General features: G+C 42.3%; 1 protein-coding gene across 8 annotated transcripts in view; it reads right to left on the bottom strand.

Annotated features, from left to right (window-relative positions):
- The window catches only part of KALRN (kalirin RhoGEF kinase), a 528,885-nt gene that overhangs the window by 130,127 nt on the left and 373,171 nt on the right, over positions 1-25,587 (bottom strand). For all 8 annotated transcript variants that reach the window (XM_068949099.1, XM_068949100.1, XM_068949097.1 and 5 more), the window contains exons 28-33: positions 22,479-22,571; positions 21,004-21,115; positions 19,036-19,226; positions 18,499-18,600; positions 17,642-17,784; positions 16,171-16,273 (exon numbers count right to left, since the gene is read on the bottom strand). In XM_068949099.1, coding sequence (XP_068805200.1) covers positions 16,171-16,273; positions 17,642-17,784; positions 18,499-18,600; positions 19,036-19,226; positions 21,004-21,115; positions 22,479-22,571 — 744 coding nt within the window. The remainder of the gene's footprint in view (positions 1-16,170; positions 16,274-17,641; positions 17,785-18,498; positions 18,601-19,035; positions 19,227-21,003; positions 21,116-22,478; positions 22,572-25,587) is intronic.

Below are 25,587 nucleotides of genomic sequence, written 5' to 3'. Positions count from 1 at the left end.
GCCTCACGGGACGTGAGTAAGGGAGCAGGGCAGGCCCAGAGGAGATGGCCACGTCCAACGGCAGGTCCAGATCATAAGGTAATATCATGGCACTGAGGTGGGTCCGAGGCCACACTGGGAAGTCAATCCACAAGTCAGGGTTAGGATTAGGTCGAGCGACCATGGGGCAGGTTCGCAGTGACGAAGACGGCCAAGAGATGGGCATGGCTGTGGCTGAGCTGGAGACGAGCACTGCTCTGATCCAGTTGGGGAGGCACAAAGAGCCCTGGATTGAGCTTAAAGAGAGCCCTTGGTCCATGGGCAGGGGTGGGAAGAGGTCCCAAGTGAGGCTGGTCAGGACCAGTAAGGCCTGTTAGTGCCCCCAGGACCTAGGCAATTACTATATTACTCCTCTCAACACAAATGCCAGGTTCGTTGATGGACTATGCGAGTGGCCTTGTTTCAGATCTGCACCCTGCAGGCACATCCTGCCTCTCCTGAAACCTAGCAGTGCTGCTATTTCTCTCTCAAAAGACTTGAAACCAGCAAATGGAAAATGCTTTGTATATTTGTTTAAAAGACTTCCCTTTTGGCTCAGCTTTTACTGAACTATTTTTATTCGTTTATTTTTCCCCCAAAGGGGAGAGCATTTTGTTCAAAGGCTGGAGCAAAATCTTGCTAATAGTGAATCAACCCCCCGAACTGCTGCTGGATGCCTGGGGGGCTGGATATGGCATGGAGCTGCAACATGCTTGGGGCCAGGTGGGCACCCAGTGTACAGTGAGGTGACTCCCTCTAACCCAGTGAAACACAGCTGACTTACATCAGCTGGGTCATGCCTGTTCTCCCTCCCTTTCTTCAGACAGCTCATCCTTTCTGTCTTCCATCTCTGAACCGAGCAGCTGCCCTACCCAGGGCAACAACTCTCATCTATCTCCTTCCTGCTTCTTTGCAGCAGTGCACAACTAATTTCATTTCAGCTCCAACAGTGTTACCTTCTTTGTGAGGTCTGGAGAGGGTGGTCAAGTGCTCTTTAATAACACGTAGGCTTCACACGATGAGAGGGTCACAAATGAGCAACCCGATGAGCTTGAAAAAGGATACATTTTTAAAGGCCCTTCTCAGTCCTGACCTCTCTCTCCTAGACAGATTCAGGGGCAAAGGTTTCATAAAGGCAGTCAGTTGCTAGTGGGTAGCACAACTTCAGGATTGGAAGAGCGTTGCTGCAAAATGATCGTGAGTAGCACTGAGACCAGCACCTCTGGAAGAATATGAAACCTCAGAGACATAAAAAAAGATACCTTCCTCCCCCTGCCCCCGCCCCAAAACTAAATGCTTCTGTTCAGACTGCTGATAGATTTCAGTTGCAAAGGGAGGGAGGATGCAAGTGTTGCTTGTTCAACAACTAAATCCCGAAGCTGAATTACGAACCTCAGCCCTTAGTTCCCAGCCCATACATTGCAATTAGCAGTAGTCTAAGGCAGTACAAGGCTGGGGGAAGGTACTCAGTAGCTGAATCTATTACTGGGGAGGTATAGGGCAGCACACATGGGGTACAACCACCCTTCAAATTGCTCGAGCATGCTCGGGCAGCCTGCACATCAGAAGATCCACCACGATGCTTGGTGCCTTGTTGTGAAGACAAAGATCAGCCAGCTGAATGCCGCTTATCTCATTCTACATTTAGCAACAGATACAGAGCATCGTACTTCACCTTTCTAAAGAGAATCAGTTAAATTCATAGGAAGATTAGCTCTCACTGCATTATCTGCAGCAAGCTAGAAAGTTAAAGTTTCTCTGTGTATTTCAATTTACTTTCTTCTTTCTCTATAAACGTTGCACTTCTAACTGATGGTTTTTAACAACTCCAACTCCAGTTTTAAAGAAACACCACATGTTCTGGTTAGGGAAAGTGTTCTTTCCCTTGGGTAGATCCCCTCCTGTCCTTTTCTCTTGAATCTTCAACATCACACAGTAAGTATTGACACTGGAAAACTTCTAGAAGTAATACGGCCAACTGAGGTGTGAGACGACCTGTGGGGAACAGCTGGTTCCCACCCTCAATTCTTCTGGCAGCCTCTGCAAGCTGAGAAGACTCAGCACCTCAAGAGATTGTGCCCTAAAGACAAGACAATAAACCCAACTGCCTCTTGTGAAAATAAATAACAACCAGCCAACACACAGCTTTTCTCCACAAGGGTGGAAAATGTGCATGTGTGGTCCAGCCATGTTCTTTCAATAATTGTTTATTTGCAAGCACGATCAGGAAGTGATGCTGTAGTGTCAGGAAAAATGAACCCACAGAGAAAAGGAGCTGTGGAGTTGTGCCATACATTTCACACCCATCTGTTTCTCGCCCACACACACATTTGAGGAGGGTAATTTCGATTTTGATTGTTGGTGGTTTCAAAACTAATGTAAGATCCAAACAGAAAAATAAAGTTGGTCTGGATAGCAGCAGCATGTGGTTCTGGAAACCTAAGGCTTGGATGTCTCTCTCCTGGCTGCGTGTTGCTGTTAGCAAGACATGTGACAGGAGGCAGCACTTGCTTTACAAGGTGGCGAGAATGAGGACTCCAAGACAGGTAAGTGCCTCCTGTGGCATCCTGCAGCAAGAAGACTTGACTCCTGAATAAATACTGCCTCCGGTCACTGAAAAGACAGGGAGTTTGTGGACAGGAGAAGCAACCAGAATAGCTCTCCCCATAACTCAAAGACTCTTCTTCCCTACTCAAGCTGGGGGTGAGAGAATGCAAACCCTTGCCGGGACCCTTCATGCTCCCTGAGAGGGAGCATAAAACAAGATCACGGATACGCTGACTGGTGTGATCTCCTCCACAGGTCCTCTCACATCCAGCATCTCCATTTCTCACATAAGCTCTCACCATCCTTAGCTGTCTGCCCAGCTCTTTGTTTTCCTGTGGCTTGCCTTCCATGTTCCTCTGATTCCTTGTCTCTCCTCCCAGTCCAGCCCATACCTATGTTCTTGTGATGCTTCAAGGGCCTAGCCACGATCACAGCTGTATGCGATCAGGTAACATGCAAAGATCGAGATAGACACGGCCTTCCTCAAAGAGTTACGGTCAATTAGTTCACCATCTGCCTGCTCCCTTTTGACTATATTAGGCATTGCACTGTTTTTGAGACTAAGTATTCTCCCACCATGCCGCAAAGGCCCCTTCCACATGGCAATGTGGGAAGGGGTTTTACATACAGGTTTGGATGGAGAAACAGTTACCAGCAAACAGCAAACTGAAGTGAGGGAGGTGAGACAATAGGGTGTGAAATTTTCCCAAGAACCGATCAGCTCTGGAGACCAGCAGTCCTGTTGAATTCACAAGAACTGATGAATTCAGCACACCAATATCCAGCCAAATCCAGACAATAATAATAACAACTGGATACTATTAATAAAAACAACTTAATGAATTACAGATATTCTAAAAAATATTGCTTGTGATCTGTGACTTCCCCAATTCAATCCCCTATCCGGACAAAGGGAATTCATAACTCTCTCCTTTTCTCCTCCTTCTTACATACTTTTGTTTCCAACAGCAGTCCTTTTGCTAATACTAACTTTGAACTTGGAAGACCTCCAACGTGTCCCAATGTCCTTCATCAACGAACTGTAACCATGTTGTTCAAAGACCTGTCCTGAACACTAATTTCTGATCACACCTGGTCTTTTCTTCCTTTCTAGACAGTTATCCTTATAAACCCTTTATAGCTAGAAGTATGCCTTTCCAAGGCCTTCTAAGTTCCTTATACAAACCTGGCACTTTACAACTAATAAGTATTAACCACAGAAAAATGATGAATTCTAAAAAGAAAAAAATCTATGCCAACAAAAAAAAACGCATTGTTCCTCTAGAGGGATATATTTAATTCTGTACAGCCAAATCAAACAAACATGCTGTAATCACCAGACAGAAATCTCAGAAACAACTCAGAATAACAGTACAGGATAAACAAGTATAACTCAAATTCTTGGAAGAAAAGGAGACGAATGATCAGCTCTAGATGAGGAATAGCTTCTAGCTTAATGATAATGTGGACAGTAGACCTTAAAGAGAAGAAACAAAAACAAAAATACTCTTCAACATAAACCCTGAAGCCTGTTTGCTCCTTTCTTTCTACACCTAATACTTTATATGGTATAGTACATAAATCAAGAATGGCTATAGGCATGACTCCAAAGTATAAATGGACACTTTCTGTTCCATTAAGTCCTCATTTTGGGGAGGACCATATAACCTGTTCACTTTTTCTTAACCCTTTTGTCCCTTCTATCAATAGACAACTGGAAAAACAGCATGCCACTGAACTGGAAGTATCTATTCTGTGTCTTGTGCAAGCTTTTTCACAAAGTGGTACTTGGACCTCACAGACAGTAGTTCTCAGCAAGCGCCAGTTTACTCATTAGATGTGACAAAGCAAATAAGTTTGAGGGCAGTCTGAGGAATCATCTCACCTGTCCAGCGTCAGAGCCTAATATTGTCATTCTATACTGCAGAAGAGCAGAAGTGAAACAGAGTTATTTATGGGGAGGAAAGAAAGGAATTAGTGAATAATTTCCAGGTCATTGAACATTAATTTTGATAAACAACCAATCTTCTTCCAATGAAGAAATGTCCTTTAAAAACTTACAGTTCAGCTTGCACTCCCATTAGCGTATATTTAAAGGAAAAAGCAACTGAGTCGCTTGATATACAAATGCAATTTTGTTTCCCCATTAAGGCAGAACCTTGTTGGAAAAAGCACTGTGTCTGACTATTATGAAGCAATTTGAACTGCCCCCCATTTAGTCAAAGATCAGTTCAGACCTAGAAGCTCCTTGAGCATTTGAAGTCAAACTTGCTTTCTAACAATAGCATAAATAGAAACAAATCTTTGACGTCTTATTCTTTGAAAATCACAGAACATTTATATAAGTCAAACAACAGCTAGTCTCTCTTTAGAGCTAAAAAACAGAATATACTTTTATTCTTCTGTGCAAATCAATAACTTATTTGAATTCTTCCATTTTAAAACGTACTCAACTCTTGGGCCGGTGATGTTTTTGAAAGAAAGACAGAGATTTTACTGCACTTACTTTCTTCTTATTCTGTTTTGATTGCATCAAACTGATTCACTGAAATATCCTCATGACAAAGTCTGTCTTCCAAGCACGCATCAAAACATTTCTTGTTTGGTTTGATAATAAAGATTTATTGATTCGGAGCATGATTTATTTCCTGCTGTTTGACCACATAATGTAGTCCACAGCTGAGCCTTTCAACCATCTTCACAAAGGCAGCATTCTGCACCTTATTCCTGTACACCTTAAATATACAACCATCCTGTCCAAGGCAAGATCTCATGTTCTTCAGAAACATATTGTGACTGAGAGATCCTGCATTTGCAGTGAGCTTGGGATACTCCTTAGATCAACTAAGGTGACCATTAGCTGCATGCCATGTGCTTGCAAAAGGTTCATCAGCGTATTAGTAGAGAATCTGATTTTAGCACTGCTTGCAGAAATAGAAAGGATATATCAAGTGAGCTGCTGTGTAAATTATATTTAAATATCCTCACATATACATGTTGACCCTTGGCATTTATAACTGCATTGTTCTTGGGAGAGCATCGGTCCAAAGGAGTCCTGTAAACCTCTTTCATCATATGGAGGCTTATATTTTCAAACGTTATTGATTTACTTATTTTCCACCAAAAGATGCATTAGATTGAAATGATCGAAGAAGAAGATTGAAAGCAGACTGAATGCTGATCCTTATTTCCTAAATGAAAAAGTCAGGCTGCCTACAGTATTTTAAAGTCAATAATGACCTTCCTTTATGAGGTGGATAGCAACAGAAATTAAAATTTACGAAAGAATGTAAATTATAAAAGAAGTGGAACATATCTGCAACCAGGTATAAGTGCCAATTATGCACGAAAATACTGAAAAGAAATCTTTCCAGAATCTGTTTCCCTAAGACTGTATTTTCAAGGGCTTTCAGTCTGATCTCTTCTTAGCATCTAGTCTGGATTGGTATCTGCAGTTATTTACAGGTGCAAATAAAAAACTGGGAGCAGTGTTAAGAAATGAAGGCAAGAAAGTATCTGCTGCTTCTGCACTGAAGAAAATAAACCTATATTGCAGCTCAATTGCTCTTCATAGAGTGCCAGAGGAAAGGCTTTCCTTCAGGGACAGGATTGTGTCCAAGCAGCCTGAGAGCAGAGTCCTATTGAAGCTCACTGGCATTTCAGAAATGCCAGCTGAGATATTTAAGATTCATGGCAAATTTCCTGCATGCCTTTTACTAAGTTCTTTACTGGAAATATTAGCCAGTGAGGAATATAAACTCTATTACCCCAGACGCTGCAGATGTTCTAAGTTTCCAGATATTCATTCTTTTTTGTCCGCGGAATGAAACCACAGGCTGCTCTACAATGACCAAGCTCTCCATAGGCAGGAATAACTCAGCATTTTTTTTTTCTTTCAGAGCGCATTAGGCTTTTTAGAAACAATTACACTAGGATTTTTGTTTTTTTTTTTTTAATATCACTTACTTAAAAACCTGGCACTGTTTATCACACTTTAAATGTCTTTTGAGGGGAGAAAGAAAGAACTCCTTGCAAAGCTCGCACTTTCTTCTTTCCTGTCTTTTGTCTTTGCAATCTTTTCACAGGGATGAAGACAGGAGCGTGTGAAGGAAACGCTTAACTCTACCACCAGATAAAAAAGGGGGTGAAATTCATCCACCTTCATCATCCCTTGGGTGGCTGCAGGGGGAATTATCCTGCTACACGGAACAATAAGAAATAGATTAGGCTCCACTACATGGCTAGGACTTTAAAGTTCCCTGGGCAACCTCTATGAAGTTTGCACTGGCTCCCAACAAGTGCATGTTTTAATAGCAGTGTGTTCATGTTTTGCTTTGTTTTTCCTGAGAACATTTATACCTTTTCCAAGAAAGCCCTGTGAAACAAGATGGCCTGCCCCTGCTGCAACAAATACTTGCTGGCAACAACAGAAAATAAATGCCCCTACTCTCAGCAGCACTTGGACTCTTGACATGTCACTTCTCAGAGGCAAACTTCTTAATCGTCGGTTTGTTCTGTTTAGAAATGGATGACAGAAATGACAGATATCACATAATTCCAACCAGAATTAAATCTGGCTGAAAACCTTGGTTTGTAGGAAATATTTTGCCCTTGCTGTGAAATTTGAACCAATTCGAATAAAACCAAAGTCCATCTTTTCAAAGTTCAAAGAGAAATAGAAGGCCAAAGGCCCTGCATCAGTTCTGGGATGTTTGTGCTCTAAGCAGCATCAGTACTAATACCAACGCTGGGGGAGCTGGAGCTCTCCATCTGGAGATGCATACATCATTAATCCAACAAAGAACTGTCAAATGACTCCAATTGCAGATGACAGGCTGGTAAATTCTTATGGAGATGCAAGTTACAGTGATGAACATACAGACAAAAAGGTAATGTAAGACCTACCATTTAGGCCCCCAAAACAGAGATTAAATTATACCAAGGCAGAACATCAGTCTAGCTGTGACTCTCTGATCAAGGGAGGGTTTTAACTTTTTGGACCACATCTGCAACTGAGAGTCCTCCACCATGTGCATGAGAGTCCGTGCACCTATGTGCAAAAGGACAAACTAAGGTGCAGGTTGCACTTCAGCCTCGGGACAGCCTCAGTTGGAAATCTAAAGATGCAACCTAAATAACGCACCGGCCTTGCCTTGTCTGCTTGAGTATGTCATATTTCACTCCAAGAGAGCCTCAAGTTTTTCCTCCAAAAGACTGAAAACCTTGAATGGAGACAGGCAAAAACAGCCTTGCAATTCAGAAGGTGAAACATTTCATGATGTGGGCAGTGCTGCATTCCCAAAAGGTGTACAGGAAGCAAAGGGAAAATTCCTTATGCTTAGGAAAGAGAGAAAAATAAATCTGCTACAGTAATATTAATGGGCATGAATGGCTCGAAAGGCAAGCTTATATCACTGAAGGCATTGCCAGCAGGGATAAAACTTCTTCCTTTCTCAGATCCAAGCATCACTGTAGTGACTTTAGTTTCAGGGAACTGTTCACAGTAAAAAAGATACATACATTTATATATTTTCCCAGGAAAGGACTGAATTTACAGGGTTCCTAGGTAAGATTTAGAGCAAGAATTCAGAGGCAGTTCCCTAAAGCTAAAGAAATTTGAAGAAACTACCATTACCAAGGGAGGTATGTCAGCTTCTGGCTGGAGAATTTATTTACCTGATTAAGATAAACATTTTGCTCCTACATGACAGTATCTTGAAGAGAGTTAACAAGCTATAGCTAGTGAGCACTCAAGAAGGCTAATTAAAGTGCCAAATTGTTTTATGCTAGGATTTCCTTTCCTCGCTATCATGTTCTCCCTTTTCCACAGGTGAGGGCAGTAAGTGCTTGGTGTGATAACGGCACTAATGCCAGACAATGTCAATGTCAACGCAGTACAAGTATATCCTCGGAGGTCATAATCCACGCTCCTTTTCTCCATTGTGGCTTGACAGGAAGAATACACTTAACAGTAAGTAGTCATTTTCTATTACATAAATTTAATATTGCTTGTGATAATGTAATTCATTAGCCGCTACAAGGGAGCCGCACTCCAGACAACGCACTATTACATTCAGGCGTGTTACTTGCCTGGATAGGTTCAGCGCAGAACGACCACAAGGCTACTTATATAGATGAGACTAAATTAATGCCTTCCTTTCCCCTCCTGAAACTCACAGTAGCTAAATTTAATCTAACCTATTGAAAGTAAAATAAATACGTTGGAGAAAAAAATCTCTTCCGTCAATGCCCAGCTTCGCCTGGCAGACAGCTCTCTATATATTGCTTTTCACAGGGTTCCAGAAAACAGGAAGATTTTTAAACAAATGTCCCAGGTTCTGTATTTAAGCAACTCTCTGCTTTACCACCCCGTGATCAGGCTCTTCTCAGCAGCTGGAGTTTACACCACTCCTTCCCCTTTCCCTCATATCAGCTGCAATCCAGCAGGGCCTTGAACCACTGACAGAGTCACTGTCCCCTGAAAGGGGTTTTATATTCAGTCCAGCCCCCTGCTCACATACTGTAACAGCTCCAGGCCGTAGTGATAACATGTTTTGCACATACACAAGCACTGCCGAGGGTCAACAGCTCCTGCTGCCCCTTGAAATTCCTCCTACGCTGCAGCAGAAAGATGTCTCTTGCACAGGAATCTGGTACGATGCAACACAAAATTGCCTGGCAGGGATGGAAAAAGCCAAAACCGTGATCATGGGATGCACATACTCTACCAGTGTGTTGGAGGACTTGGATCATCAGTTGCGTAAATTTGGCAAGGGCCCGGAGACGATTAAAAAACACTCATACCAGGGGATTCAATGGAAGAAATTGCTTCAGGAAAGTAATGTCTATAAACTGAAAGCCTCATAACACTTTCATAGCGTAGCAGAGAGGAAGAGAGTTCTGCTATATAGTTTTCATTTCTGCTTGGTAAGATCTGTTCCCATGCTGAGAAACTAAGTGGAAATTAAATTGTCAGCTCAGTCCTAGTGAGAGCGCTCCTGTTAACAGATTGAGCGTCTGCCTTTGCCTTATGGTATTGTTTTCATTTCTCTGTACCTTTAATTCTCTCTTTGAAAACGTGGATATATTTTTATTCCAGGTCTGGATGTTCTATATTTGACAAAGTTATGTTTTATATTGACATCAGATTTTTTTTCCTGTTTTTTCCTTACATTGCTGTTCCTACTTCAAGATTTTAAGGGGATTTTCACTGACAGAGTATTGTTATTTCATTATTTTGTAGCGAATGCTTTCACTTATTTAGCTGAGATTTTCCAAGTCATATGACATTTGAGGAAGCCTTAGGTTTGCTCCTAAGCAAACCTGATACCAGGCCAGTCTGAGAGCACAGAAGAGAAGAATACTGTTAGCACCAAGAACAGATTTTGATCCATGCAGAACTGATGTGGAGTGCTGGCAGTGGCAGGGATCATGGTCACAGAGCTAGCATGCTCCAGCTTGGCTAGTTACAATTTTAAGTGGCTACAGACAGTAGCCCAAGAATAGGGGTAAACCATATGAGGGCCAAGGTCACACAACCAGCCCCTAAATCTAGGAGCTCTAGTTTGCTTTTTTGCAGCCCTTATCTGCTTAGAAACAGCCTGAGAGAACTCAGCACAGCTCAGAGTCAAGCTGAAAACAGGTTTTAAAAACACCTCTGTATGTTGCTGTGGGGATGCTGCACCGGAGTTTGATGAGCATTAAATCATCACCCGGGGGAAAAAAAAGGTCCAAAATACTGAGTGTAAGAATTGGGCTAAACCTGGCACCCTTGCCTCACGCGTAAATACAAATTTCCAACTAGCCCCTACTTTGAAGAGCCTGTGTGTTGGTGTCAATGCAAGCCCTGGGGAAACTCAGCTTCTACCTGCATCGAGCAGGATCCACATCCTGTGATGGGGAGAGCAGGGCACATGCTATACTGGGCAGTTACACCAGCTTTACACTGGTGTGTGAGAGAAAACCTTTGGCTCAGTGATATTTAGGGAATGGCTGTCAGCCATCAGCAACTATAGCTCCCTGCTTGTCATAGTCAGGTTTCCAGCATGCACCGCTGGAAGTGAGCAGCCGACCTCCAGCTGATGGGATCGACAGTTTAAAGAAAGAAGATATTCATAAACATCCCACTCACTTATGCATACTTCATTTCTTTATAAGCTGCCTGGTCAGAGCTGGATTTTTGTCATTTCAACTTTGGGTTTTGGCATGTTAATTTAAGCACTCGATTTCCAAATTCATCTCATGCTGGGAAGCAGTGATTGGCCGTTTTGTGTTGTATACGTTGAAGTTGGCATCTAATAAACGTAATGACTTTTCCTATGGAAAGATATGTAACAGAATAGGTTTGCTTTACTATTGTATGTTGTGGGCGTTTCTGTTTGGTAATTTTTTTTTTTTTTTTAAACAGCAAGCAGCTAACTCCAGGCAGCAGTTCAAGGAAGTATACCTATTTAGGAAAGCATGCTAGCATCCTAGTGCATCACGCTGGAGTTTCAGGACAAAATGATCAGTAGCATCAAGACCTAAGAAAGGAAGAGAGGGGCATCATGGCACTCCACCTATCTGTATTACTTGGAAAGGAAAATTCCAAGGAATTGAGAATTAATACTTCTATTCCAGTAAGTACTAGGACTCTTTGTAATGACAGATTTTAAGGAGAAAAGACAGCCTGAATACCAGCTGCTCTAGCTTCCTTCCTAACAAAAAATCTAAAGCAGTAATTCCTGCATTGGATCATAACTTCCGCTTGAGCAACAATATTAGAGAGAGAAAGCTATTTCCTATTGTCTTGATGTGAAGACTTAGAAGGTAAGAGAATTCACCCCTAGGTAAGTTGCTCCAACAAGCTGCCACTTTTCTCTTTTATACCAATCATTTTCAACTAGAAAAATGATAGTTCCCAGTTTTTATATAATACTACAGATGTGGAAGAGGTCAAGATCTCAGTCTCAAGGCTTCTGAAAGATGAGCTGAGTCTAGTATCTAATTGAAGAGATAAAAGTATATAGGGTATATTTATTTTTAGAGAGTAAAATCTTTTCAGTTCGCATTTCAGAGCTTTTCTCTACATCCAAAAACAACATGAGGAGATGAGACTTGCTCTCCTCAGCATTCTGCAAAAACCAACAAAAAAAGTCATTAGAAGACGGACCAATATCACCAGAAACAGACATCCTACAAGCCAGTAGATCAATGGCCTTAACAAATGAGAATGCCCTGTATGCCAGGGTTTTCTTTGTGTGATTCCCTATTGCCTTGAATCCACATATGAAGACTGAAATCCTGCCTGTTGTAAATTGAATAGGGCAAGGATTTCTCCCTAAGGAAAGATTTTAGATAGCTTGTTGAAGGGGGTTTACTGTATAGAACAAAAGCTGTATAGTTTGCCTATTGGAAGAGGATGAAGAAATTTTGCGTAGTAGGTTACCTAGAACCTGACTTGGACATTCAATGGGATTTATACTTACTATAACAGTATTCATTTTCTATTGGTTCTTTAACACTGAGTCCACTTCCATGAACCTACTTTTTCCCCTGATATATTAGTTTCCCAAATGACAACTGGAGTTATTCTTTGAGTGTGTGTGTGTGTGTGTGTGTGTACGCACATGTGAGAAATATTGTAGGTTATAGATTGCATATAAAAAAGTTACAGAATGCCTATAGAAAAATGAACGTTTGATATGTTCTCTCTTTCTTTCCTTTTATAAAGGTGCAGACCTACAGATCTTACATGAAGTTTAGATTTCTGCCACATAATACTTAATGAAAATGAAATGTTTGAGCCCAGGAATAATTGCTTTAAATATTTTGTGCTATAAACCTCCAAAAAAAAAAAAAAAAGATGTTAAGGACTAAGAGCCAGATTTAAGAAGCTACGTAATCAGCTGTTTAATTTAAAAGACTAGGGTGATATTTTGCTCTCTCTTTTTTAAATAGACTTGGACATTAGCTTTTTTTTTTTTTTTTTAAGCTGAGAGTCTCATATACTCACCTGACCCTGAATATTTAAAGACTCAGTAACCTTATTGGAGTTAGGCATATAATAAGGAATATTTTCAAAGCAGAGCCTGCTATTGTAATGATTGCTGTGAATTGTCTTCAACATACAAAACTACTCTGAATTCTCGTCTGTATACTGTACTGGACGTTGCACAAACACAATGTTTGCAAGAATCCCTACCTCCCAAAATTCTCAATCTGAACAGGAAAAAAAAGACAACGGCAATATGCCCTAATTTATATAATTATAATTTATAATTTATTTATAATGGCATCCACCATAGGAGTGACAAACTAAAACTAGGAGACTCAGCTCTTTTGGCCCCCAGTCAGGTGCTCTGTCCTCTCTACCAAATGACCCCCCTGCTAAACGTTACGGTTAGGTTCAGCTGTCTTGAGCGGAAGCAGAATTCTTGCTGAATTTACAGTAACGCTGTCATTCCCACTTAACAACAGAAAACCTCCTGCCTTTTTTAGGAGTTTGAAACGTAAAGGTAAAGCTTTGCTCTAGGACTGAACCCTGATGAGAGAGGAGAGAGAAACCACTACTCACAACCCGGGAGGAGCTGGCTCCCAAAATCTGAAAGAAACACATGTGTCTTGAGGCACAAGGAGCATTATTAAGCGGAAGCACTGGCTGAAATCAGGAATTTCTGAGGGTTGTTTTTTTTGTCCAAATGTTGTTTAGCATTGTCTTCTCCGAACATTCAGTTAAATGTTTTAGGCAATCTTTGGGCATAACAGCAAGATTTAGGGAAAGGATAAAAAGTGTCAGCTAAACCCTTGAATTCTTTTGCCTTCAGAGAGTAATATCAACACTTAAATGCTACTTCAGAATTGTTTCTGGCATTGAGTTAATACATAAATGTTCCCAGTGCAGGATTAATCTACTCCCAGCTCAGCACACTGATAGTACTGCAAAGCTCTTTACATATGTTTGTAAATGAGGCTGCTTTGAACAGCTGAGGGTTTTAAAGGTAGGAGCTCTCTCTTCCGGCTCCTCTGGATGGAGATCTCACTGGGACACACGGAGGGTTCACATATACAGAGGCTCCAGCTAGGACAAATCCCAGAGCCTGAATCTGGGAATAACTCTGCTGACAACACTTGAGTTCAACAAGCAGGGAAACTACTGTTTGCTGAGCGTACATTCATTATATTTCAGTGCTGTTATCAGCACCACATGAATTAAATACAGTGCATATGTTACAGTGTTTGCCAAGTGCTATCAACTGTGCCAAGAAACTTTGCCTAGGGGGGCACGATATAGTGCAGTCTTCCAGCTTTGATAGCTTAATATCAGTCTATGGGAGAAGGCAAATCCTCACAGTCCAACACAATTCACTCAGACCCTCCTAAAAGATACTCTCTTCCACATCAGAAGAAAAAAACTCTTTCAAAGCATGAGGACTGAAATACCTTGAAAGGGCAGTGAATTGTTCCAATACTGAAAAGTGTCATCACTAGGAGTCTTGTGCGCTCTTATGTCCGGGTACAGCTTTGAGATCCACTAACACAGAGTCTCCTCGCAGCAGATGCTGATACCTGCTAAGGGCCTAGTTCAAGCAGCTTAAGAAAATACTTATGTCTGAGCTGAGAATGAACATAAGGGTCTCTCCAGGCCATTTCAATGTGCAGAAAGACAAATCAACCTCACCTGTCATTAACTCAAGTTAACATCATGTAAAAAAACGGAGAGAGAACTATTAAGTGACATGGGGGTGGGGGTGTTCATTTTCCTCAGAGCAAAGACACTCCTAATGCAGCACTCTGGGAGCAAATTCTTAGCAATTTGCTGGCACTAGCATCAGTGACAGTAAGGAAACGGCTTTAGCAAGAACTGACCCTGTACCTAAGGAGGCTACGCTAGTTCCTCAGATTCAGTAAAGCACATATAGGTATATTTAAGATTTAAATGTACACTGAAATTTGTTTCTATTCAGTAAATGCTTGCAAGGACATACAAAAACACAGATAGCCTTAAGTCAGCAAGTGAGCCTATCCCACCTTAAAAAAGTGCGTCAAACAACAAAATCCAAGCCTAGAGCTGATTTAGCCCAATGGTGACAAATTTCTCCCTGGATGATTTGGTGCTCAATTTATCTCACATGCATTTGCCTTTCAGTCAGACAAGGTTCGTGGGTAGAAACGCCTACAGCCCTTGCCTTTCTTGCATCCTTAAAGCAACTGCCATGACGGGCCGTCTTTCAGGGCACAGCCTGACCATTTCTTGTGCTGTTTGCACTGCAGATTTTGTTTGTATGCAGCTGCAGCATACAATGTGGAGAGCCTTACCTTTCCATTCATGCAACGGAGTCAATGAGCTTGGGGCAAACCAGCAAAGCTTACATGAAAGCTTAACATTAAGCATGAGCTGAAGTACTCTGCTAAGTCAGGGCCCTTCTCAGGAATGATAAATGTGAAAAGCATGGAAAAACAGGGTGAGTCCATGTCAACTGGAGACATGAGAAAGTAAGTCTTCAGCATCGGGCAAAGTATTTGCATACATTACAGTGGCCACTGGACTCTGGAGATTCATACTTTTCTAATGTAGGAGAACATTCCTTTAGGGTAAACACAACGGGTGGGCTTACAAAGGTTATTTCTATACAATTAACTCCTATTTTGGAGTCCAGCTTTCAAAATAACCTCTTTACTGAAGCTTACTCATGAACAGGACAACCACAAATACGAATCCTGAATGTGCAAAGATACTCCTTGACCCTGCACAACTGGCAGTATAATTAAAGCCCTGACAAACAACAGATAAACCCATACCAATTCTGCAAATTTCACATGGTTTCAAAATCATACTGGAAGGAAAATATGGATATTTTCTTGGTGGATATGAAAAACCCCATCAGCTTGGCTGAAATACATTTTTATTAACAGCCTATTTACGCCTACCAGCAACTGCTAATTCAGCTGAAGATCACTGTTAGAGGAATCAGGGCGACAAACTTAAGTCAGGTGTCCTAATGGAGCTGGGAGCCTGGGCTCAGATCTTCTTATAAATAAAACAGCGAGTACATACGTGCCGACAGCGTGCAGCGTTCCAACAGAATCTAGTGCGTCACGGGGCCATCCATATGTTCCACCATATGTTCACGAGGAGTGGGGTCCAGAATCACAGTGTCTGGAAAGGGTAGGTCTCCCAGGCTCTCAAGATACCAGCCAGAATGCCAATTTTGCTGTATTAATTGGTGTGTAAGCACCTGTGTTCCCGCCAACACACTAGCGGTTTTAGTTCAGAGGGTAAATATGGAACATAACCAACTGTCTGCTGATTCAGAAGCTGGCTCACTCTAGGGAAGTTCTGCTAGGGAAGAAAAGGTTGCTCTGGGCTGTGTTTCTTCAGAGCCAATTCAATCTCTGGATATTAACCACAAAGAAGCTGCAGCAGAACAGATGTAACCATGTAAAACAGCAGTACTGATGAGCACCTAGAAGCAGACTGGATTTTTATAGCCTGGCAATTGGGGAATACGAGTTTAGACTAGATCTGGAAAAGACAGGTTGCTTCATCCTGTCTTCTATTCTGCTCTTCACTTACATTTTTCTGGGGGCAATTAGCTGCAGTGTATTTTCACATCTCAGTCCTACCTTATCACTGTCCACTGTGTTCTGTGATGTCCTGGACGCAATGGAAATGGTGTCAGGTTGACTGCTCCCATCTCCTTGGCTGTCTGCATCATCCACTCCGTCTCTGCAAAAGACATAACAGGGAAACAACAGCACTTGCTTAATGCACTACCTTGGAAAGTGCAAAACTTTATAGGTGGATTTGAGAAGTGCAGAGTCAGCAGGCCAGAGCTGGCTTTATGTTAAAATTACCTCACTGATACAGCCCCTGTTGCTATGTAGCATGTAATTTAAAATGATGTCACTCTCAGCCATAGGGTTGGGATTAGCACATAATCACAACGTTTGTCGCTGGAAACAGGATGGCCATTCCCTGCGTATTTACAGCAGAGAAAACTCTGGTGTTCAGAAATAGCTTTGTAATGAGAGTGTCAGGCAAAAATTTTCCTCAAATTAGATTTCGTCTTTAACCAAAACCAGTGCGCCTTGGCTACATGTGGCACTGAAGAAAAAGGGCATTTCTCCTGTCTCACAGGAGCCCACATTTTCTAGAGTTTAATACTAAGTCATAAAAATGATATCCAAATAAATAGAAATAGAGACAGTGTATACCTGTACCAGTCTGCTGGCAGAAGGTGTTTCTTTCCCTCCTGCACTTCTCCTGAAGTTTTATTGGTCTTTCAAAATACATATTTAAAGAATAAGAAAAACATGTTTAAGGGCAAAAAAAAAAAAAAAACTGAGATTCCAGTTCTGCACTAGAAACCTCTTGTATTGGTGCATGTCCTGGGGAAGAAAGGGCTGAATTTCTGCCTTACTACAAATCTCCTGGGTGACCTTGATCACTCACTCTCCGGATGCCTCAACAGTACAGCCTGAAGTCAGAGAATGGTTACCTGATAAAACTTAACGAGGAAGGGGAGATGCTCAAATTACAGGTGACTTTTCGGAATGGCAACATGGGAATCGAGTCTTAGGACAGCAAAAACGATCAATTTCATGTAATTTCTATTTAATCCTGGATTCAAAGAGGTTGACAAAGAATTTTTTAATATTCCCCAGGCTGTAAATCAGGTCATATTTGATGATGAAACGCAGATTCTCTAGTCTAGTAATATAGTGTCATGATCAGCTATGATTTTCATTGTCAAACAATTCAAAACATCAAACAGGAAAAAAAAGAATCTGCTAACACTCAAATGTGTAGAAGTAAATTCCACTTTGAGGGGGAAAAAAAGTGAAGAATTTTTAATGTTCATTTTCCTCCAGTACTTTGGAATACTATAAAAAAAGACATTCATATGGATCTCACAGAAAACCTTTCTGGCTACTTTTCCCCAGACAAGGCAGAAAAAGTAAAGATTAAGAAAATTGCTTTTCTTACTATAGTAAGAAAATGTAAACGAACCCAGTAAAAAGCCCACAGACACCACATTGCTGTTAGTCAACACAACTCCAGTGATTTCATGTTGTGTGGAACGACTGAGGTTACCTTCTGCTGTTGTTTCGCTGCTTTGCTGGTGTCTTGGGGAGCTGAATTGGCTCTTTCAGAGCTCCTTTCAGATGGATAATCCTTTCTTGAATGACTTCCCTGATATTTTTGATCCATTCTTGTTTTGTTTCAATACTGGATGCCTAAAGTTCCAGAAGGCAGAAAGACAGACACTTTGCTATATTTCCAACATGCCACCTCCTATGTAGAAGAATTGTGGATGGCTGATGAAAATGCATGATTAACTGTTTTGCCTCTCTGCTGTGTTGTTTTAGCTGCTGGAATACCTGGTGGCCTCAGGAGAACTGAGAGGGTGTTTTTACCAGACGTACTTGGCAAGCAACAGCAAAGCAGTTAAGTTCTGGATAAATACATTTAATGCTAGCAATACAGCATGCTCTGTGGAGGGGGAATAGGTTATCAGTGCACAGCTGGGATTTCCTCATACAAAATACTATAGCGTGACTTCTTCATTAGGAACTCAGTTGACAAAAATGGCTCTTAGCTTTGGAAGTTTGAGGAAGAGGTTGACTGCTGACAAGCCCAGTGGCAAAAGCCTAAGAGCAACTACAATTCCCAGCCCAAATACCCTCAGACATGCCCTGTGTTAAGAGTGTGCAGCTGCTCAGCCCAGATTGCAAAAGAAGATACAATTTTAGGAAGGCTGCACAACTGCGCTCTCTTAATTCATACTGTGGCCTTAAAGTTGAATTTACTCCTGATGGAGGCCTGATCCCCCTGGGAGGCATGGGAGCCATGTGAACACAAGAATGGAAGAAAACTGACCTTTCATTTAGCGCTCCCAAGGCCTCACCCAGAAGTTCTAAAGGCAAAGAAAGCAAGCAAAAGAGACTTACTTTCAGCACCGTTTTATTGTCCGAGGACGGTGTCCGGCCAGACCACAAAGCAAATTTACAGGGATCTCCTTCAACATGTTCAGTCACTCCCAGTTCTGAGGTCTAGTGAGGAGGAAAGATCATGAGAGATTTCATATGTATGAAGTCACTTGAGTCCAGAAAGCTTTACATATCTAGGGAGAAGTTGGGGAGGCAAGGAAGGATAAGGGAATGAGATCTTGTCTCTGCTTTGCTACACACGGACAAAAGAAACAGAAAACCAGCAGGGGGTGGCAGGGAAGAGTGAATGGTTTGAGTGATCCTCCTCGCATTTCCCACCCTCCCCTCATATCTTACTATCTTAAACCTCTCCAGACTCACTGTGAGCTTGGCTTCCAGGCACAGTCCTGCTCCATGAGCCCTGTGGAGCCCAGAGCCAGCCACTCCTGGTGGCACGGTATTCCCCACCCCACAGGGGGACATGAGTCATCCCCCAAACTCCACCTCTACCTACAAGAAAGACAACATCCAGAATATCTTCTCTGCAGCCACACCTACCAGTAACTTGTTCTTGTAAACGTATTTTGTGTGTCCTGAAGAGTCTTTGATCTCTTTGCTAAACACCAAAGAGATTTCAAAGAGAAACAAATGCCTCTCACGGCCCTTCCGAATGAGAGACTTGGGATCCCACACTTGGAAGGAATCCTGAAGGATCAGCTCTCCCTGGACGTCCAGGTTCTCATCAAACCCTAAATAAAGCACACAAAACACACTGGCTGGTATTTGTTCTTGGGTCCAGTATTGCCCATGAACAACAGGGCAGGAAGGACTTAGAATTAAGAGGGTCAGGCTTCTTCACTATGCAAATCCTGAAAGGACATTAATGGGCATCCACTGTCTTAGTGAAAATATTGCTTTCTTTTTCTATTGCCATGGTATAATTATCTCACCAGTGGCTAATACATCATATGTACTAAACGGGACTGGTACTGAGAGTAGTAGTATTTACTCAAATGTTATAAAGGGTTCAGTGGTGGTTACTGTATACACAGCTGCAACGCATGGAATCTTATGCACGTCACCATAATTTCAGAGAAGTATAATGTGCGGTGGCTAGAAGTGCCCTATCACACTATGATTCCTTTGAGAGTGCTAACCAAATCTCCAAGAGCCTTTCTGATCTCACAGCAGTGGAAGGCTGGAGCTATATTTATAAGTACTAATTGGTATGGTGTTTGAAACAAGGAGGAGCTCCTGACCCTCCAAGCTGCATGTCAAAAACATTCATAAGGCTGATGTCCGCAGTGCTCACCCCACATAACCTGCAGGACTGAGGGAAAAAGGGAACTGGCAAGTGCTCCCCACCATGGGCTGGGACCAGGTTGCCAGTGCAGCTGGATGCCAGGTGCCCTCAGGGCCCCTGTCTCAGCAGTTCACCCATCACACTTCTCTCCAAAGCTGCTCTTCCACCAGCACAGCCCTGCTACTGCTTGTGTCAGGTAGCCCTGGCAGAGCAGCGAGCAACCCTGGTCCCTTGTGTTGCCTACCCCTGCTCCAAATATTCAGAGAAAATGTTTTACTCAGAAGACAACTTTCCATGTCCTTGTCTACCCTAACCAAACCATCCCTGCTTCTTTATTATTGCATGGTGCTGCTGATCTCATGGGAGAAGGTTATCCAAGCACTATATTGGGAAGCCTGCTTTTCACCAGACACCGAAATGAAAACTATCTTCACTGTGTTCTTATCTACGTGAGGTCAATTTTCTCCCTGACAATTTTAGTCACCTGGTCCTAATGTGCTGCTTAGCTAGTGGTACCATGTCCTTTTCCCTGACTGTTTTACTACTCTTCTCTTTTCCTGGTTCTGACTCAAGCATGGCTGGAAATGATTTTCCCAATCCAAGAAGATGTCTGAGAAACAATAAAGCATCTCTGTCTAGACTAAAATTTTCAAATTTTAGAAATATGCCACGCATCAAAAAGCCAATAAATGACTTAACTCTGGGACAAGCAAAATATTTTTTTCTGTAGTTTTGAAATACTTTATTATTATTTTTGTATCTTTCAGCTAATTTTACTAATGTTTTGAAACACAAACTGTTTGGGCTCAGAAAGCCAGACCTTTTTCTTTTGAAATGCTGAAATAGAGTATTTAGAAATGTTTTTATCCACTAATCATTAGGGCTTGCAGGTAGCTAAACTAATAATGTTTCAGGAGTGTTTTTTTGTTTCAGTGAGTAGGAACATTTTCAGCAAACGTGTATGTGTGTGTGTGTATACACATATATATATATATATAGACATATGTGTATATGTACGTATACAATTCCAGAAATTCCTAGCCAGTTTTAATTTTTCCAAAACTTCTGAAGACTTTATAGAAGGAGCTAGCAAATACCTGAAAATATAAATCAGTCAGCTGTACTGCTGCAGTAAACCTGTAGCAACTTTTAAAACAAGATATAAGGCGGCTTCATTCATTCATGAATCCCTCCCCCGCCCCAGCCACCTGCCCCTCTGCTACCTTCCAGCATGCTGACATGCATTGCATCGTTGGCCTTCTTGGGGACGCTGAGCATCACTTCCAGACCATCTTTGAGTTCCCCCTTGCCCTCCTCGCAGCAGGTTAGCAGTTCCTAAGAAGCAATGCAGAACACCTGTGAAAAAAATTCTGACCAACATGCAGGCTCAAATTCAGATTGTGTTTCTTGCTTTATAGAGCACAAAGTTGCAACAGCTTTGCTAATAGCGACAGGATAAATCTGAACTGGATCAAACCCCGCTGTGGATGCTGAAAGATAGTGGGGATAAGGCAGGAATGACTATAAAGGATGACAGACAAGCTGCTCTCAAATGAGATTGCGCATTCAGAGGTTTCCTGGGGGTTTCTATCCATGCTGCAGACTTCAGTCAGTGCAGCTCTGTCAGCCAGGGTTGTGGGATCCCTGCCGGGGCCAGCAGTCTGGGTCACTCTCGCAATGTAGACAAGGCTGGTGGTATGCTGCACCCAGGCAGGTAGGAAAGATTCAGCTGAGAAGGAGGCCAAAGGGGTGATGACTGAAGGGGTGTTTTAGCCCTCCCATTAGCTCTGGTCTGTGCAGTGCAGGCTTACTGTCACACAGCACTGACAAGGCTGTGTGGTAAGCTCATCTGCTCCTTCAATAAACTGGTACAAAGCACAGATTTGCCAACGCATCAAATGTCCCCAGTAAGTGCCTTGCTAGTACAGTATATCACTGCTTTTATACATACACAGGAAGGTCTAAAGACTTGTAAGTGCAATCTACGGGCCAGGCTTTTCAATCAGAATCTGCTTCTTCCTTTATCCCTCAGGTATTTTTTCTTTTCTTTGTCAGTTTTGAAGTGGGGGGTGGCTGGTCAGGTTAGATCTAAAATTCAGCGATTCACAAGTAATTGCAAAAAGCTGTAATGAATTTATAACGAACCAACATGGGAATAACGTTTCACTCAAAAGTCTCTTGCTTTGTAGATGAATGTTTTCCCTTCTTTTCAAATACAAAAGTATCAGCTCCCAAACAGAATCTAATGCTAGTGAAGGAATCTCTGCCAAAAGTCAGTGAAATTCCCCAGAGTTCTTTACTGCTTGAAGCAGCTGAGCTGTCATTGAAGCCTCTAATCAAAATGTTGCACGTCCCAGACTTAGCAAGAAAGAAAGGAAAGAAAAACAATTTGGTCATCTCTTTTTCCTAGTTTTCTCTTTTTAGGGTTAAATCCACTTGGATACCCAAGAACAATTGAAGCACCTGATCATCTTTTGCTGTTTGTTTTCTCTTTCTGTGAGCCTTTTCCTTTACAATATTCAACCCAATTTCACACTTTGTTGCCACATTCAGGCCTGAGAAGCAGGAGTAGAAGCTCAGCAGTGCTGCTCACAGGTCATGAACAGTCTGATGAGGCAGCTACCTGAAGAATAAAAGGTAACTCATTAAACCTATGAACTGCTTTGCATGAGATGATTTGGCCAGGTCCCTAAGGTACCTTCAGTAGGAGCTGGTATTTCGTGATCCTCTGGACAGGCTTGATTAAGTAAGAAGAGATAGAGTTGGCGAGACCATGCCTTTGCTGAATTTCCTACAAGAGACAGAAACAGCAGTTAATCACGGGAAACCTTTAGCCCTGTGCCAGAAAGAGCTACTCATAACTAATTGTAGTTCTGGATCTCTGCATTTCTTTGTTTAGATTTTTAAACTCTCTTTAAGCTCACATGCAAATACCAATGTTGTTTCAAAGAGGTTGGTAATAAACTGCAGAGTCCCCCCATTGGCCATTTAAACTGCTGGAGCTCTGTGCAAGTCAAACTAAGGCTGTGGTAAGTAAACTACACAGGTTTTGACTTAAGTATGACTTTTCTGTCACGTCAACTGGTTTTTTTTTTTGGCTATGAAGGCTGCAAGCAGAGTCTCCACATTCAATTAAAGTAACATTCAATCAAATTGCAAAAATAGGGTGCAATTTAGCTGCCTACACATAAGCATCCAGTACCATTTGAGAGCTCTAGGGTAGCTGAAATGACCGCATGGGACGAACAGGTCTGACGCAGGGCTGATGGACCTGTGCTGTTCCGAGGTGCCAGCTGGGGACCAAGACAGATACCCTTATGATATCTATCACAGCACCGAATACCTCTGGTTTAGCAGAATCACATCCTAAATGCCTGTGCTGATCACTGTCATGTTCTCATGAACTGCTGGAGCCATCTCAGACAGGTGCCTGGTGGGGTCTGCAAAGGGCCCAGCTGCCTCCCTCCAGCTGGTTCCAGTGGCATTTGGGAGCTCCTGAAAATCCCTCAAGACCCTAACTTAGATATTAAGTGATCTAAAAGCCTTTCAAGATCTGATTCCTGCTGCCCTACAGGGGCAGATTATGTGCTTAAGTACAACAGGCTGGAATTCCTTCCATATGCACCCTGGGCAGACAGACCCTGGGCATGCCTCTCCCTTCTCCTCAGGTAGGGCAATCTCTGGCCATCAGGATATGCTCAGTTTCTAAGGGTACAGCTGGGGAAGGAGATCGTGAGGAATTCTTATTTGCAGCTACTGGAGGGTAAATATTAGGCTGTAAAGGGAAGAAGCCACAGGAGATGAAGGAGGAAGAGCTGCCAAGGACAGAGAGATTTTTTGTGTGTACATAATCGAATTTTCTGCCGAGTAGTAGAGACATTGCTAGGTTTTTTAGCTCCAGTGTTTATCTTTACACTGGGATGCAAAAAATAGCCACTCGTCACACAATGTGCCAAGAGATGTCTTTCTTTTTTTGGTACTAGGCAACTTTGTTTTTGAAACAACTCTCACTGGTGCCCTGAACAACACCCAAAAGGGAAGAGGCTCAGTTTAGGGGTTAATGGAGTCCGCATGAAGCTGAGTCACGGCTGGCTCTGAACAGGAACAGTGTCTGCACAGCACACAGCTGGAACTCAGCTAGTAACCACGGGAGCCAGCAAGACCTCAGCTGGCCAGGACTGTGAATCTCCTGGAGCTGGCTAAATGTACGTTTTCTTCTAGAACTTTTTGTAAGACCTAAGTTATGCATTTAGTGCTATTCCTTCCTCCCAGCTCTCTGAAGAGCAGGGCATGCCCCCAGCAGAATGGCTCCCTAGAGCATCCCCTGCGGTGCGAGGATCTTCCCAGAGCATCCTACTCATGGTCAGACTGTGGGGACAGACTGGGTTTGTGGAGTGGCCAGCTGTCCCCGCTGCAGGGAACCTGGAGCAGGAAAGCAATAGCAGTGCTACGTGGTAACCAGATAAATACACTGCTGGAAAGGGACATTTTCCCTGCAGGTCCTCCCTCTGATCCCTGAACTGAGGTAGTGGTATCATATGTTGGTAACCAAAAATAGAGCTAATTAGCCTGAAGTATATGGTATTACAAATATTAAGAATTGCTAAATATATTAGGCATCGCTTATCTTTGAAAGCACTGAACTGACGGTAGTTTTAAATATTGCAGTAAACACTCTTAGATGATGAACAGGACAGGTATAAAATGTTAAAACAAAAGTATGAGTCTACTGCAGTTATCAATAGAGTAAGCACACTGGTTCCTTTCCCTACACATTTTCTAGCTAAGATAACCGTATCAACAGCTTCTGAATTTCTTAAGCAAAGCAAGATCCATAGGGAGGGAAGAAAGTCATCTTAATCTTTTATTAGACTAACTAATACTACAGGATAAATTCAACAGGTATCTTCATGTTTTATTAGACTAATACTGCAGAATAAATTAGACAAGTTTGACAACTGAAAGCTTGCACATAATTTTCCACCTGTATCAGCTGGTCTAACACGAGATACTGCTTTTCTCTACAGCTATGCCTTCACTTATGTCCTTAGATCATTCCTGCTACAATAACATTGCTACTAATTCTTTTCATAGTTTCAGACAAGATATGTCACTTTTCTTTGCTCCTTCTCCTAATCAGTTAAGGCCTGTAAAGAGCCCTGAAACTGCAAATTTTCCATGGACTTGAAGGGTTCCGTTACGACAGCCAGGACAGCTTGTTCTCATCTCAAAGGTGGCATTTTGTGATGGTTCAAGCAATTACAGGAGGTTTATTACACTCGGAATCTTCAAGTAGGCTTCTTACGAAATGGTATCATTCTAGGCAATTCTCTCTCTCAGTAATGGCGTTTTGGGAACTTCCAGGTCTTGTTTGTAAGAAAAGAACCAGCCATGCCCTTTGTGTTACTCAGGAGCCAGGCTCTGCACTGTCCTGCCACTTGGGCAGCCATTTGCACAACAGCATTGCATCACCTCCAAAATCAAGAAAAGAAGGATTTACAGTTGCTCTGCACTAGCTTAGTCACTCAGACTGCAGGCCTAGAGAAGTTCTTGGGAATAGTCATCAACTTTCTCCTTTTGCACAGGTGTCATGGGGCAGACCAGCAAAATTCCCACCAATGGAAGAAAAACATCTCCTCTTGTAAAACAGCAGATGCTGACACATGAACTTTCACTACTGAGCAAGAAGGTTTCCATTCCAGATCCAGAGCTGGAGTGGAGAAGTTTAGCAGAGCAGACGCTTTCTGATCCGTGTGAACAATGCAGATAAACACCTAAGGCGGCCCAAAACCTCCTCCTCTCACCAA

Source organism: Struthio camelus, chromosome 6 (genome assembly GCF_040807025.1).
Source record: "Struthio camelus isolate bStrCam1 chromosome 6, bStrCam1.hap1, whole genome shotgun sequence".
Classification (NCBI taxonomy): domain Eukaryota; kingdom Metazoa; phylum Chordata; class Aves; order Struthioniformes; family Struthionidae; genus Struthio; species Struthio camelus.
This window is presented reverse-complemented; position numbering and strand designations above follow the sequence as displayed.